This window comes from Peromyscus eremicus, chromosome 2, assembly GCF_949786415.1.
Source record: "Peromyscus eremicus chromosome 2, PerEre_H2_v1, whole genome shotgun sequence".
NCBI classification, from domain to species: Eukaryota; Metazoa; Chordata; class Mammalia; order Rodentia; family Cricetidae; genus Peromyscus; species Peromyscus eremicus.
Genome location: NC_081417.1, coordinates 139,637,183 through 139,651,155, shown reverse-complemented (window position 1 = coordinate 139,651,155; position 13,973 = coordinate 139,637,183). Strand labels below are relative to the sequence as shown.

General features: G+C 47.5%; 1 protein-coding gene across 1 annotated transcript in view; it reads right to left on the bottom strand.

The window, feature by feature from the left end:
• The window catches only part of Csmd2 (CUB and Sushi multiple domains 2), a 570,924-nt gene that overhangs the window by 183,147 nt on the left and 373,804 nt on the right, over nt 1–13,973 (bottom strand). The window contains exons 14-15 of the mRNA XM_059254992.1: nt 10,393–10,719; nt 7,361–7,555 (exon numbers count right to left, since the gene is read on the bottom strand). Of these exons, the coding sequence (XP_059110975.1) occupies nt 7,361–7,555; nt 10,393–10,719 (522 nt within the window). The remainder of the gene's footprint in view (nt 1–7,360; nt 7,556–10,392; nt 10,720–13,973) is intronic.

Sequence of the window (13,973 nt, the reverse complement as noted above, 5' to 3'; positions counted from 1 at the left end):
GAGCGACCCCATCACTCTTCCTTCAGGAAACACGGTGGGTTTCCCAGTCTGCCACTGTCATGTGACGTCACGAGGCTGCGTTGGCCAATAGGATAAGAGCATGAGTGATGCCTGTCTTATCCATGTGGACATGTTGAAAGCATGTGGCTTGCAAGGTTTCCTCTTCTTGTTTCTGTGACCGTGAAAACAGCGGTCAAGATGGAAACCCACCTGGAATCATCTAAGCTGCTGCTTAATTTTTCCTCCTTCCTTTCTTCCCTCCCTCCCTTTCTATCCCCCCACCACACACACACACATCCTTCCCTTTTAGATATGGGGTCTCATGTAGCCCTAAATGGCCTCAAACTCATTATGTAGCCAAGGATGACTTTGATTCTGCCTCCATCTCCAGAGTGCTGGGGGTACAAGTAAGCACCCCCACATCTAGCTTATGTGGGGCTGGGGATCAAACGCAGGGATTTGCACATGCTAGGCAAGCGTCATACTAGCTGAGGTGCATCCTTGGCCCAGAGATTCTTTTCCTAAACATACTGTATTTTATGTGTTTAGGTGTCTGGCCAGCCTGTCTGTCAGTGCACAATGTGGGTACCTAGTGCCGAACAAGCCAGAAGACAGGGTCATATCTCCTAGAACTAGAGTTACAGGTGGTTGTGAGCAGCTGTGTGGAAGTCGGGACTTGAACCTGGGTCCTCTGGAACAGCAACAAGTGCTCTTAACTGCTGAGCCATCTCTCTAGCCCCAGCCCAGACATTATTAATAAAAAAAAGTACATTAGGATTTTAACACAAAAGGTAACAACAGTAATGACAACAGGAAAAGGTGTCAATACTTCTTGATGACTTACTCATTGGGTTGCTTTACTATGTCATCCAAATGCATGTAAATAAAGTTGTTATCCCAGTTTTACAAAGGAGGTAACGAAGGCCAAGCAGGTTAAGACCCTCGATAAAGGACATTAAGCTAATGAAGTCAGAGCTAAGATTTAACCTGAAGACCTCTGTCTCCAAATCCTGCTGCAGCACAGAGCACACCACGGTCCTACGGACAGCAATGAGCTGGAGGGTACCCAGCGCTTGCCAGGTGTTGGGGCTTACCGTGGATTATCCTCGTGAAAACTGTGGAGCAACAAGGCACATATGTTATTGCCCTCATTCTATGGGAGGGGATTATTGCTCTGATTTCTGCAAGTGGAGGCTTAGAGAAACTAAGCAATTAGATGGCGTCTATATAAAAAACCGAGAACTAAATCACACATGTGTATTATCGCTTCTGTAACTCTGGTTTTCCAAATCCATCCATCATCTCACAGAATCATTTCCTTCATTGCATGTTTGAGAACTCAGAAGTGGGGAGGATGTGCCTGCTGCTGTGCCCCGGAGGTCTCAAGCAGACACTGAGTCTTGGCTCACATTCATTCCAGGCCCCGCCTCTCTGGCTGCTGGATGTTGACCTCCTTGTTCAAGTTCTGGGAAGCCACAGACCAAAGGCAGTGTTGCGTGCCCTGGCTGCAACGAGTAAATATAGCCCTCTCTCAAATCTCCAGGGGGGAGTTTATTTCCTTCCTCGGCTGGCCCCCATGTTCTGGTTTCTCTCTTCCACTATACTGCTTTAGATGGCTAATCTCTTCTTGTGCACACATGATGGCCAACTGACCTCGCTATTCAATCCTGCGTTCTGTTACTTGCATATTCCAGAATGGCCCATGACTGGCAGGATCTAGAGAGGAGAAGTCCTAGGCGCAGTGTCTCTTTAACAGTCCAACTTCTGAACATCACTTAGAGAAATAGCATCATACTTCCTTTATGGTTCATCGGAGTGAGCACTAATACTTTAATACTAATTTAACATTTAAAGAATCTGTTGTTGTTGTTGACTAAATGCATGCAGTGTGTCTCTGTGTGCATGTGAGTGCAGATGTCCTGCGTTCTATTAATCTAAAGAAGAGGAAATATGAAAGTTAAATTAGAGGCTGGAGAGATGGCTCAGTGGTTAAGAGTGGGAGCTGCTCTTGCAGAAGACCTGAGGTCAGTTTCCAGCACCCCCAGGGTAGGGGGCGGCCCAGTTTGCGGTCACCTGCAGCTCCAGCTTCAGTGGATCTAACACCTTCTACTGGCCTCTACAGGTACCTGCACTCATAAACACATAATCACATATAGACATGCATATGCACGCACACAAGTAGAAAGTAAAAATAAAACTTTAAAAAGTTAAATTAGTATCACAGTGTTAGTACCCACGCGGATGAGCAATTGGTGAACAGGTAAATCAGGAATATGGAGCATCTTCCCCATGGGTAGAAGGGATATATACTCAGAGCTTTACTTTCCTTAAATGTACATCTTTTTGACAGCTTTAACTCTGGAACTACATAATCACTTTGCATCATTAAAATGATTAAATTTGGTGTACAATTTCTAAAAACTTAAACCAAGTACAATACTATATTGCACATTTATGAATAAGAACCTAAAGAGATTTTAAAAGACAGTAATTTGATAGCCCATCTCTGTGAGGAAATAACGATAGAATTGGGGGAATAATGATGACGATGGTGATGATGATGATGATGACGATGAAGAAGACAGTTTGGGTAAGCATGTTATTGTCAGCAGCACTGTCTTTACCATTCTGAGAGTGCTGGATATGCATCACAACACGGGAAGTCAGGATGGTGCTGTGTGGGACTTGCACTTTTGAGCGTGAGTAAAAAGACAGGTGAATAGGGTGTCAAGGAAGATAAGGTAAAAAGATAAAAGCTTCTTCATCTGAAATGAAATGAACCTGCATGCATTTTCTTCGATAAAACATTTCTCTGCTGTGTTCATTGAAAAGGCTTACAAGCACGGGGTGAGTCAATAGTAATAAGCACCCTTAGTACTCAGCTTCTAAACATCAATTTGCACTAAAAGGTGCCTTAGAGAAAGCTGATGCTAGGTCGGGGTGGAAACCGTCCAAGAAGAGGCTAGGCCATCATCAAAGGGCTCCGGCTAGCCAGGAGGACAATGTGGACATGACTCAGAATGAGAACTGTAAATAGACAAGATAAATGTATATCCATTGACCTCTAATGATGTTTAAAAACGATCCAACTTAGGAAGATGTTAGGGAGTCCATTCATTAATATGCAAATAATAAAAATTTGTAAAATAATTGTCTCTATGATCTTTCCATTTTGAACTCTATCTTAGCATAAGATATGTTTTCTTCAAGTATGCCAGCTCATAAAAAGATGGAACAATGAAGTGTTACCATTCTGCAGTCTCCAGCCTGGGATCATAGGCAGCTCCTACTGTCCCAAAAGAGAGGCAATAGGACATTATGTGCCTTTGATGGAGACACAAAGCCCTGTCTATTACATGGTCTGGCAATTAAAAAAAATGAAAAGGGAATGTGAGTCTGATTAAGTGTCTAGATCTTAGTGCCAATTAAAGAAATACAAGAGAGAAGGGATCATGTAAACTCAGGGGAGTGATCTGTAGAATTCAGAGTTCAAAGGGCTGGGGGATGGCTCAGTCAGTAGAGTGCTTGCTGTGTAAGTATGAGGACCTGAGTTCAAGTCCAGCACACATGCCAAAGGATAGGTGCACTATTGGGACTCTGCTGGCCAGCTAACCCAGTCTGACTGGTAAGCTGCAGGTCCCAGTAAGAGACTCTGTCCAGTAAAACAGGTGGGCAGCTCTTGAGAAATAACATCTGACCTCTGGTGCACGAGAGACTCTCAGTGAGAGATTGTCTGAACAAACAAACAAAAACAATAGCAACCCCCCCAAAAAAAACCCCAAGGTAGATGGCTCCTGAGGCACACGTGAGACTGTCCTCTTGTTTCCATGCGTGCATGTGAACATGTACACACACACATGAACTCACAACCATGCATGCACATACATCTGCACACACATGTGCACCCTCACACTCTTATACATACATGCATTCATACACACACACACACACACACACACACACACACACACACACTTGCATACACCTTCTCATACATAGACAAATTCAGAGTGCAAGAGATGTCTTGTTATGAATGATTCAGTTTAAAAAGGAAACCCCAGGAGGTAGAATTAATAAATGACTGGAGACCTCTCAGTCCATTCCAATGCATGAACTAGAGAGTCATTTTAACACTCTTACATAGGTGTTCTTTTCTTCATTAGAGATAATCATAGAAATATAGCAGACTTTTCTTAGGGATGCAACATCATGCTGGAAGTTCATCCCAGAGCAGCGTGGTGGTGCCTAGGGAACAAGTGGGCACACAACCCAAGAAGCACTGGCTAAGGACTGGTACTGGAGGCTGAAAGGGAAGAGGGGGTTCCACCTTGATTAGGTGGTAAAGGCTCTATAACAGGACAGAGGAGAGCTCCTGGACCTAGCCTAGTGCCTGGCACACAGGAGATGCCCGACATACATCCGCGAAGGGATGAAATACTAGCTGTAAGCCAAGCTACTTGGATAGGAGGACAGACGTTCGAGGCCCAGCTTTTGACATGGGTGTTGGGGATCCGAACTCAGGTCCTGCTTATGTGGCAAGCAGTCTACTGCTCGAGAATCTCCCCCAGCCACTGCACCAAATCTTAAACAGTTTTCTCGTGGGAAATGAGCTTTACTTTTTTTTTAAACTTAAAAAAAAATTACGCATGGACACGGTTTGAAACTTTGAGGAGAGTCTCTTTAAAAGACTGGAATATGAAAGTACTGACTGATCTCTCTTTTTTTCCCCCGATGTAATTCAGTGAGCCTGAATGTTTTCCTAAGTCCGGTTTGAGAGCCTTTGTTTTTAACGGGGACTTTAATTACCTCCATTGTCATAACTGATACATTTGTCTAAGTACTGTCACTTCTCTATGCTTTCAGTTTCTGAGACTTGTCTTTGGCGACAGGCAATATGCTTCCTTTTGTTTTAATTTCCTACTGGGACGTGAAAAGTAGAAAACCTGCTTTTTGTTCTCGGTGGGAATACTTTGAAGTCTTTCCCGAAGACGTTTGATATTACCATCTCTGCAGTGATATCATCCTAAAAGGGCAGCCCAGAATCTGGGTGTGAATTCTGGCGCTGGTGCTTACAGGCTGGGGCGGTGCCGGGCAGGTGACTGGTCTTCCTGGGCATCAGTGGGGACAATACCTACAGCTGCTTCCGGGGGCTGGTGCTAGCCTATAATTACGTGACACTTGCCCAGCACCTGTCACAGAGGGGCACGGCGATCTGGTTCTTCCTCGAAAGACAGACAATGAAGAGATGAACGTGCACGACATCCGGGCACTGCCAGGAAGCAGCCCCCTGCACCTGGAAACCTTGCTTAGGACACTTCTGACTTCCAACACACACAACCACACACACTGCTCTTGGCCACACCCAGCCTAGCCACTCAGGTGCGGCCCATGGCTGCTTTTGAGTGGCAGCGAGAGAGTGAAGCAGAGAGAGACCTTAAGGGTCCACGAGGTTGAAAATATTCCCTCTCTGGTTCTTTAAGAAAGCCTCTGTCCACTCCTGCCTTCAAATGTGCAGGTGACAGTCTTCTGCCTTTCCAAATTTAGAAGCCATTTCCTTCTTACCCAGTTACAGTCTCTCCAGACTGGAGTGGCTCTCAGAATATATTAAAGGAGTGCCTGAAAGACCATTAGTGTCTTCATTTAATTGTCCACCAGGTGGGGATACTTAATTTAAAAAACACATACAGGAAAAACCGAGACGAAGACGCTGGTCGGGAAGCTGGGGCTCACCAGGCCCAGACGAAAGGAGGGTGCAGTGGTGAGCGTGGGGTCCTGGGCCCTGGCTCTCTCTGGCTCGAAGGTTTTTAACTTTACTGTTCTCAAGCATATAACCTTTTCCCCCAAAGGGGAGTCACTCCTGATCTGATTGGCCTGATGAAGAAATGGTCAAAATCAAGTTCGAATGATCCTAACCACCACACCTACTGAGTGTTCTCTGTCTGCCAGCCATGCCTGCAACATCTCAGCTGGGAGTTCCTGAATCACCTGCGTTTCAGAGGTGGGGCAACTGAGGCACAGAACGGCCATGTGGCTTCCCCAATGTGACCTGGCTGGTTGGCTGTAAGGTGGAGAGAGTATGTCTGCCAGTGACACATTTCTCATGGGAGGGGGGCAGGTTAAGACTTCATTCATTCATTCATTCATTCATTCAACAAGCAGCATTGACTGAGTGTTGGCCAAGTGTTGGACACTCTGCAGGTGTAAGACTGTGAGCCAGGACGGTGTCCTGTTTCAGGGAGCTCACACACAATGAAAGCAGAGCAAATACTAAGGAGTGCTTGCTTTATGCTTGTGGAGACCCTTGGAAGATGGCTATCTTTTATCATCCACCCATCTCTTTTCTGTTTTTCAGTTGACGGGTGGAAAAGTGGCTCATTCAGTGGCCTCTGGTTGGTCCTTCCTATCTCACTCACCTGTCAGCTGGGTGGCAAAGCCCCCTCAGAGGCCCTCCCCTCCTTATCCTCCTGGGACCGCTCACTTGTGGGGTGGGGTCTGGGTCTAGGGTAGGTCTCATAGGTCTCCATCCTTTGTCTATCACAGAGATGAGAGGGAACAGGTTTCTACTCTCAAAACCATAGCCCCTGCCTGTCCAAACAGCACAGCTGCCCTTAACGTACCTTTGGGACATGTAACATCTGTCCATTGAGAGTCTCATAGAGCACTGATCTGTGTCAAGCCTTGTGCTTGGTACACAGATTTGTTATGAGCCCTGTCCTCAGGAGGCATAACACAGATTACTGCGTTTGAAATCTGCTGTCTGCTGGACCAAATGCTTGTCTAGGAAGTTTCAAAACTGCCCTGAGACACACGGCAGGGCTGGGCAGATGCTGTAATGAGCCTGGCACTTGCTGAGAGTCATGTGTCTTCCGGTTGGCCTGTTGTGCGTCACCTGGAGAGTGACCATGGGATATCAAGGCAGCATTTAAGGAGCACAGCTGTTGGAGCAGGGAGAGGCCAGAAATGATAGGAATGAACATATGCAGGAAAGGACAACAGGCAGCCTGAGAGGGTAAACTCAGAGCGCTGGCATCCCTGTGTGGGGGACGGCAGGATCATCGGGACAGGAACTAGAAACCCAGGTTCTCACAGCTGTCGTATCGTGAGCTCTGAGCTGAAAGAAGACACACTTTGGTGGCTGATATTCCAGAAGGAGTTTTTCCAGTTTATTTTCTGGTCACAATTCAAATTCCCAGGCAAAGCATTCCCATCAGGTCTCCCACCCCAGTATGACGGCAAGGAGAGGCCCTGGGTCACTGGATGGATGGATGGATGCAGAGATGGACCACAGTGGTTGGAGGCACTCATTCCCTCTCCTCAGCCCTCAGGCTGACAGCCACTGTCCCAGCCCGTGGGCACTCACCTTCACAGCGCAGCACGGCGCTGTTCCACACCACGCTGCCCTCCTTCAGAACGCAGGTGATGGTCTCAGAGCCTTGCGTGCCGAGAAAGCCTTCATCACACAGGAAGGAGATGGAGCTTCCCAGCTGCAGACTGTCACCAAACCGCTTGCCATTAACTGGAACGCCAGGATCTGGGCACTCATTATGTCGGAAGGCTGCGGGGGGGGGGGGGGGGGGAGGAGAGGGATCCAGGCCATGATTAGACTGAGTCGACACACAGATGGACAGCCAAAGAAAAATGAGCTGCCTATACCCTCAGCACTCCATGGCTTTCTCAAGAACTTGGCATGCTGGAAGGGATGCTGGGTGTCCCAGAACCTGGGACCCTGTGGTTATGACAGACAGAATCCACTGGCCACAAAACAGGCACATATTAAACTTGATCTTCAGCCTGTCTGAGCACTGCATTCTAAGGGATGCTGACAGATCAGGCCGTGGGCCGTGTTCCTCATGGTAGCTAATTGTATCATGTCAAAATTCTATCATGGAGATATGATTATCCTACTTTACCAGAGGGGAAACTGAGGTTCCAAGCAGCTAAGTGGCAGATCTGTCTCTTCAGTGTCAAATCCATTCCATGCTTCAGATGGTTAAGGGATCACGAACGCTGCGGGGGAGCTGGCTCCCAGTCCTGTGGCACTAATGGACACCACACATCATAAAGTGGGTGCCCTGGAATTAGCCCTGTCGGAAGCCATTGCCTCTATATCCTTGCCTCATGCCAGGGCTGCTTCTCCTTCTGCCAGGCAACTGAAATTGATAATGTGGTGAGCGACCCGAGGAAAAGAGACGGGACACTGTGAGTGGTAGTGAACCTTGCCTCTTATCAGTACGTGGTCCCGGGCCACCTTTGCCATGTACGATAGGTCAGCTTCCTGACCTATAAAATGGATAAAGCACATCTCTTGCGGGGTCATTTGGGGTCATTCTACAAGTTGATAAGAACATGATGGACGAGGGTTTGGTGATAGCGTGGATTTCTTGAGCATGAGTCCCCATCCTCCAAGGGATTCCCCTCTCCTTTCCCGGCATGAAAGGATACCCTTTCCCCCACCTCTACCAAGAACATTCCAGGTCTTCCTCCACCAGATGATGCCTGGGAAGCTATCCCTCATATCTGCCTCACTGTGTGAAGGATGGTAAACAGGCTCCATCACGGCATGTGAGTGTACCATTTTGAAGTCTAGTTTCCAGGCCTCAGACATCAAGACTGTTGATTTAACACAAGCAGGGCTGAATCTCTACACCCTCCTCTACGAAACACAAGGGTCCAGGTCAACCTAGACATAGTCTCCTGCTTGTCTTCATTAGGAACTAGGACCATGAAGTTGACACTGAGAGCTGAGATCAGAGGAGCCTGGGGCTTGGAAGTCAAAACGCTACCAGCCACATGTATGTACACATGCACAGACACGTATGCATACATCTCTGCATGCATGTGTACACACCTCTACAGCAATGATTTGGTGCTGTTTCCAACATTGGAGAGCATGCAAAGGCATGGGAAGACGAGTAACGTACGTGCTCCTTTTTAGAGCTCATGGCCTCGTGGTAAATGGGTTTGAGGACAAAGAAGCTAAAGGTCAGTGCCGGGCCAGCATGCAGGGGAGATAGATAGAGAGAGAGAGGGGAGAGAGAGAGAGAGACAGAGAGAGAGAGAGAGAGAGAGAGAGAGAGAGAGAGAGAGAGAGAGAGAGAGAGAGACAGAGAGAGAGAGAGACAGAGAGAGACAGAGAGACAGAGAGAGAGAGAGAGAGAGAGAGAGAGAGAGAGAGAGAGAGAGAGACAGAGACAGAGACAGAGACAGAGAGACAGAGAGTCCTCTACTTCTGTCCCTAGGTCGTTGGGACAGGAACTTCCTGGTGAAATGGTATCCTGGGGGTTGTTGTTTCCAGTGAGTCTGCTGTCCTGGATTGGGTGGGGAGATGAACAGGGCTTTAGCTTGGGTTACAAGTGGCCTGTCCCGTAGCATCTACATTTTAAACGGCGGGCGAGACAAGGAACAAGGCTTCTGTGACAAGGGCGGGAGCTGGGGTTGGGAGGAAGATGGTCTGTCAGAATGCATGAGATGGACGAGCAACTGCAGAGCATTTGGTGTGCGTGTGCGTGCGCGTGTGCGTGTGCGTGTGCGTGTGTGTGTGTGTGTGTGTGTGTGTGTATAGGAGCCTGAGTCAGAGCCTACATTGCTCATCCTGTGGAAAGAAGCTGGTTAACGGCTCAGCAGGCCAGCTTCAGTCCCACTCGACTCCCAGTCATGGCCAAGTTCCCCAGGTTTATGGCTTCCTGTGGCCTCATAACGGATTGTTGCTCCCTGGAAGCTTGATGTTCCCAGGTCTTGCCTACTTCCCATGTCCACTGAATCCAGGAGACCAAGAAATCAGGAGAAAAAAAAAGGTAACAACAACCCACTGCTGAGCTTCAGGTTGGACTACATACAGGCTCAGGATGGAGACTGACAACTTCCGTACTGGCCGTGAGAGGGACTGTGAGAAATGACTTATGAGTGGCTGTGATAAGCCTCTGGGAAAAGTCATGGAAACACAGCTCAAGGCTGTTGCTTCTGTTTGGATTATGGGGATGGGACTCGGGCAAGGCCGAATGCAGAGCGGCAGTGGTCAATAGGAAGCAGCACTTGGGGATACAGGAGTGGGGAGTTGAGGAGAGAACCCAAGGGGCTTTCCTCCCTAGAGCCTCCCCGCTTCTAGGAGGAGAAGGTGGGGGAAATCCAGGCTTCTTTATACCCTACGAGATATCTATGGAAATAGATGCTCACAGGCTGTGACGTCTCAGAAACTAGCAGCTGGCCTGGCAGACAGCTCTCTGCTTCTTCCCAGGGGCTGGGAGCTGCAGCAGCAAGTGTCTGACCCAGCAGCAAGGCACACTTTGGAGCTCGCTCACTGCACTGATGACCCTCCATGGGAGCACCTTCGGTCCCTCGCCCAGGAGAAGCTCAGAGGTATGTAGAGTCAACTGTGACAGAGGGAACACTTACTGGTAAAGGTGATGTTGAAGCCCCTCTTCCCCGTGGAGTGGTCAGTCTGGAACTCCAGACGGGCCACGTGGCCACTGCTGGTGATGGAGGAGGGGAGCTGATTTCCTGAGAAGGTGCCAAGAACTGGGGCCTCAGCGCTGGCTCCGTCTTTGATGACTAGGAAATCAAACTGAGGCTCCACATCGATGTCATTGAAGGCCAGATGGATGCGGCTCTCAGGCCGGGCCAGGATAAGCCAGACGCAGTGGAGATGGTTGCCGTAGTCCTCAGGGTAGTTGGGAGACAGGACGATTCCAGAGGGGCTGGTGAAGTTGAAGAAACAGGAAACTGAAAGGGAAGAGCAGTGGAGGTCAGGAGGTACCCCCCATGTTTTGCAGGGGTCTCTGAGGGCTGGCATTGGGAGCATTTTCTTAGTCTTTAGAGAAATAGAAAGAATGAACGACACCAGGGTTGGGCTGGACTGGCTGAGCTCAAGGCTGTAGGTGGGAGGCATGCTCGCTTCCATGCTGGGTATAGCATTGAAGAGTCCCTTTGGCAAAAGGCAGATATAGCAGAGTTTTTTTTTTTTTTTTAATTAGTCTTTCTCCCTTCAATATGTCCACCCTAGGCAGCTTTCGCTGCCCTTGGTCCCTTGTGCTGGGGAAGAAACCGTCATTCAAGCAGACTTGAAGAGGCATAGCGTTGACTCTTCTCAGCTTGGTTTGTAGTAGGAGAAAGGACATGGCTTACTGATAAAGGGGTGACAATCTCCCAACAGAGAGGGCCACGCCCACCTCTTCCCTCTAAATACCTTTGCTAGGACAAGATTCATGTCACATCCACAAGGATTCTAACCCTTTTAAACTACAGCCACACTAGGCTGATGGCGCCATTATTTCAGAGGCCAAAGCTTTTGAAGAACAGGGTAGGGACCTGTGACGGGGTCTAGACGCTCTGCCCACTTCCTGTCATCTCTCCCACTCTACTCTTAAGGATCCACTCTGATGGAAGTCTTGAGCCATCCTCACGCCACTTCCTAACAGACCCCACGTGGAGGTTTAGGGAGAACACGGCAATGCATGGAAAAGCAAACCAACATACTAAACCAGAACTTAAAAGGAAAATGGCAGGGTGGAGACAAAAAAGAACTGCAATAGCTATGATAAGGGGAACATTTCATTATTGAGCAGAAGTTTGTCCATTACTCTAGGAGTGTCCCCAAGTCAGGCAAACAGTACACGCAGAGGATTTAGATGAGAAATTAGAACCACTGCGCAAATGTAGTACACACCACTAGGGAAAGCATAAAGAAAAAAACCCATTAAAAAATCCACATCGATGAGGCTGTACAGGAGCTCACACACACAATCATTGTGCGCTGCCAACTAAAGACGCCGTCTTTTTGGAAGGGAGTGTATGATCTCTTAAGAGTCATAGACTACGCCACACTCCAACTCTGTAATCTCTAGGAATTAATTCAAAAGAAAAAGAGACATGGGGACAAAGATGTTGATAGTGACATAATTCTATCACAGAGGAAAAATGCCAACCACCTATATGTCAGCCCAATAAAGGGAAGTAAATTATAGTCTTTAATGTGGCGCGGTGTGAAGGTAATCATTAAAGTGATAAATATGACCCTGTGGAAAGAGTGCTAACTATCATTTTAAGTAAAATAGTGGGTCATAAAATTATACGTGTACTTTTGATGATAGCTATTAAATGCTTGTTTATATATGGGTAAAGGTTGGACAAGAGCCCCCAAATAAAAACTGTATTAGGGTTGTAGGATTCTGGGTGACTTCTTTCCAAATGAAATTACATTTAATTTTTTTGTGGCTGCAGGAATGCTGCAGGCTCACTGTAAACAAACAACTCCAAAGAGGTAAAAATGAACACAAGCCACTGTGTAAGTTCCCTTTTAACACTGACATGCATCCACGGTGTTAACGATATGGATACTTAGGGGGCTCGGGAAGTGGCTCAGTTGGTGAGTGAGTCTCACGAGGACCCCAGTTCCATCTCTACCACCCATACGAAAAGCTGGGTGTAGTGGTGTGTGTTTGGAGGTGAAGAGAGGATATCTTCTGGGGTTTGCTGATCAAGAACCAGCCAAGCCTGACCAGTGAGCTCCAGGTCCCAGGGGGAGACCCTGCCTCAAATAACAAGGTGAATGGCACCTGAGGAATGATACCAGAGCTTAGCCTCTGGCCTCTACACATGTATACACATGTGCATGCACACCTACCCACCCACCCACACGTACCCACAAACCGATGCACCACTACCCAGATACCAACATGCATACACACTCCTGCATATACACACACCAATAATACTGATGCTTGGATGAATCTATGTGAGTTACTAATTAGAATAAAGCCAAGATGAAAAATAAAATCAAGTTTGCTAAATTTAAAAGATAACAAACACGCAGAGGAAGCCCTGAGTCCGTGTGTGGGGTTTCGGGCTGGCTCTGCCTGCCCCACCCACGTCCTTTTCTGAAAGAAGTATGTCTTTTTCAGCCTCCACTGGAAACATTCCCATTCAATTCAGCAAAAGGGTCCTGGGCCCTAAGATCTAGCCAGTTCACCCTTGCGATCACATTATTGCTTAAGTATAGAAAGAATCTGTGCCGGGGGAGAGAAGGGCATAAAAACGCTTTCAGGCAGTACAAGATAAAGTTGATGGTGGTGATTATTATATATTATATTATATATTATATATTATTGAACATTTACTAAGTATAGACACTGTTCTAAGCACTTCCATCAAAGACTCAATTTAGCCATCACAGTAACACCACAGGGTGGGTACTGTTACTAACCTCATTTAAAACTGAAGCCACCGAGTCACAGAGAGGGTCAGCAGTGGGTCAAGGCCACACTAGCCCATGAATGGCAGGGCCAACCTTCAGCTGAAGCATTCTGACTCCAGGAATGAAGCTCATAGCCACCCCTTCAAACTCTCTCCCACTATGAATCAAAGAGTGTTTACGGGGTCTGAGTCTGCCAGCGGAGTCCTTGAGGAAGGTCCTTACATCTATCTGTAGGACATCTGCCTGTCTACCCCAGGCATGACGTTAGCACTGAATTGGGCTAAACAGGGATGTCCACACACAGCCATGCTGTCTCCAGATTTGGGTGAGTTCAGAAAGAGCATCATACAAATGATATCCAAAGGTAACGACCTTTGAGACAGACAGGAGACAGTCACATGGTCTGTTAAAGAAGTCTAAGATGGACTAAAGACAAAAATAAAACCAAACCAACCAACTAACCAAACAAACAAACAAAAAACCAACAAAAAAACCCAAACCAAAACAACAACAACAAAAACCCCAAACCATAATTTCTGACAAAAGATGAGCTGGGGCACAGGAAGCATGTGCATAAGCAGACTTGCTGTGGGAATTTAATTCCCAGCACCCGAGCCTGGCATCACCACGCTAAAACTTGACTCTTTCGTCTTTCTATGCAAAGGCACTCTTTTGCCTTGTTTCTCCATGGTGCTGGGAAGTGAACTCAGGACCCCTCACATGCTAGGCAGACATTCAACCACCAAGCTACATCTCTAGCCCTTAGGGGAACCATCTGGGACCC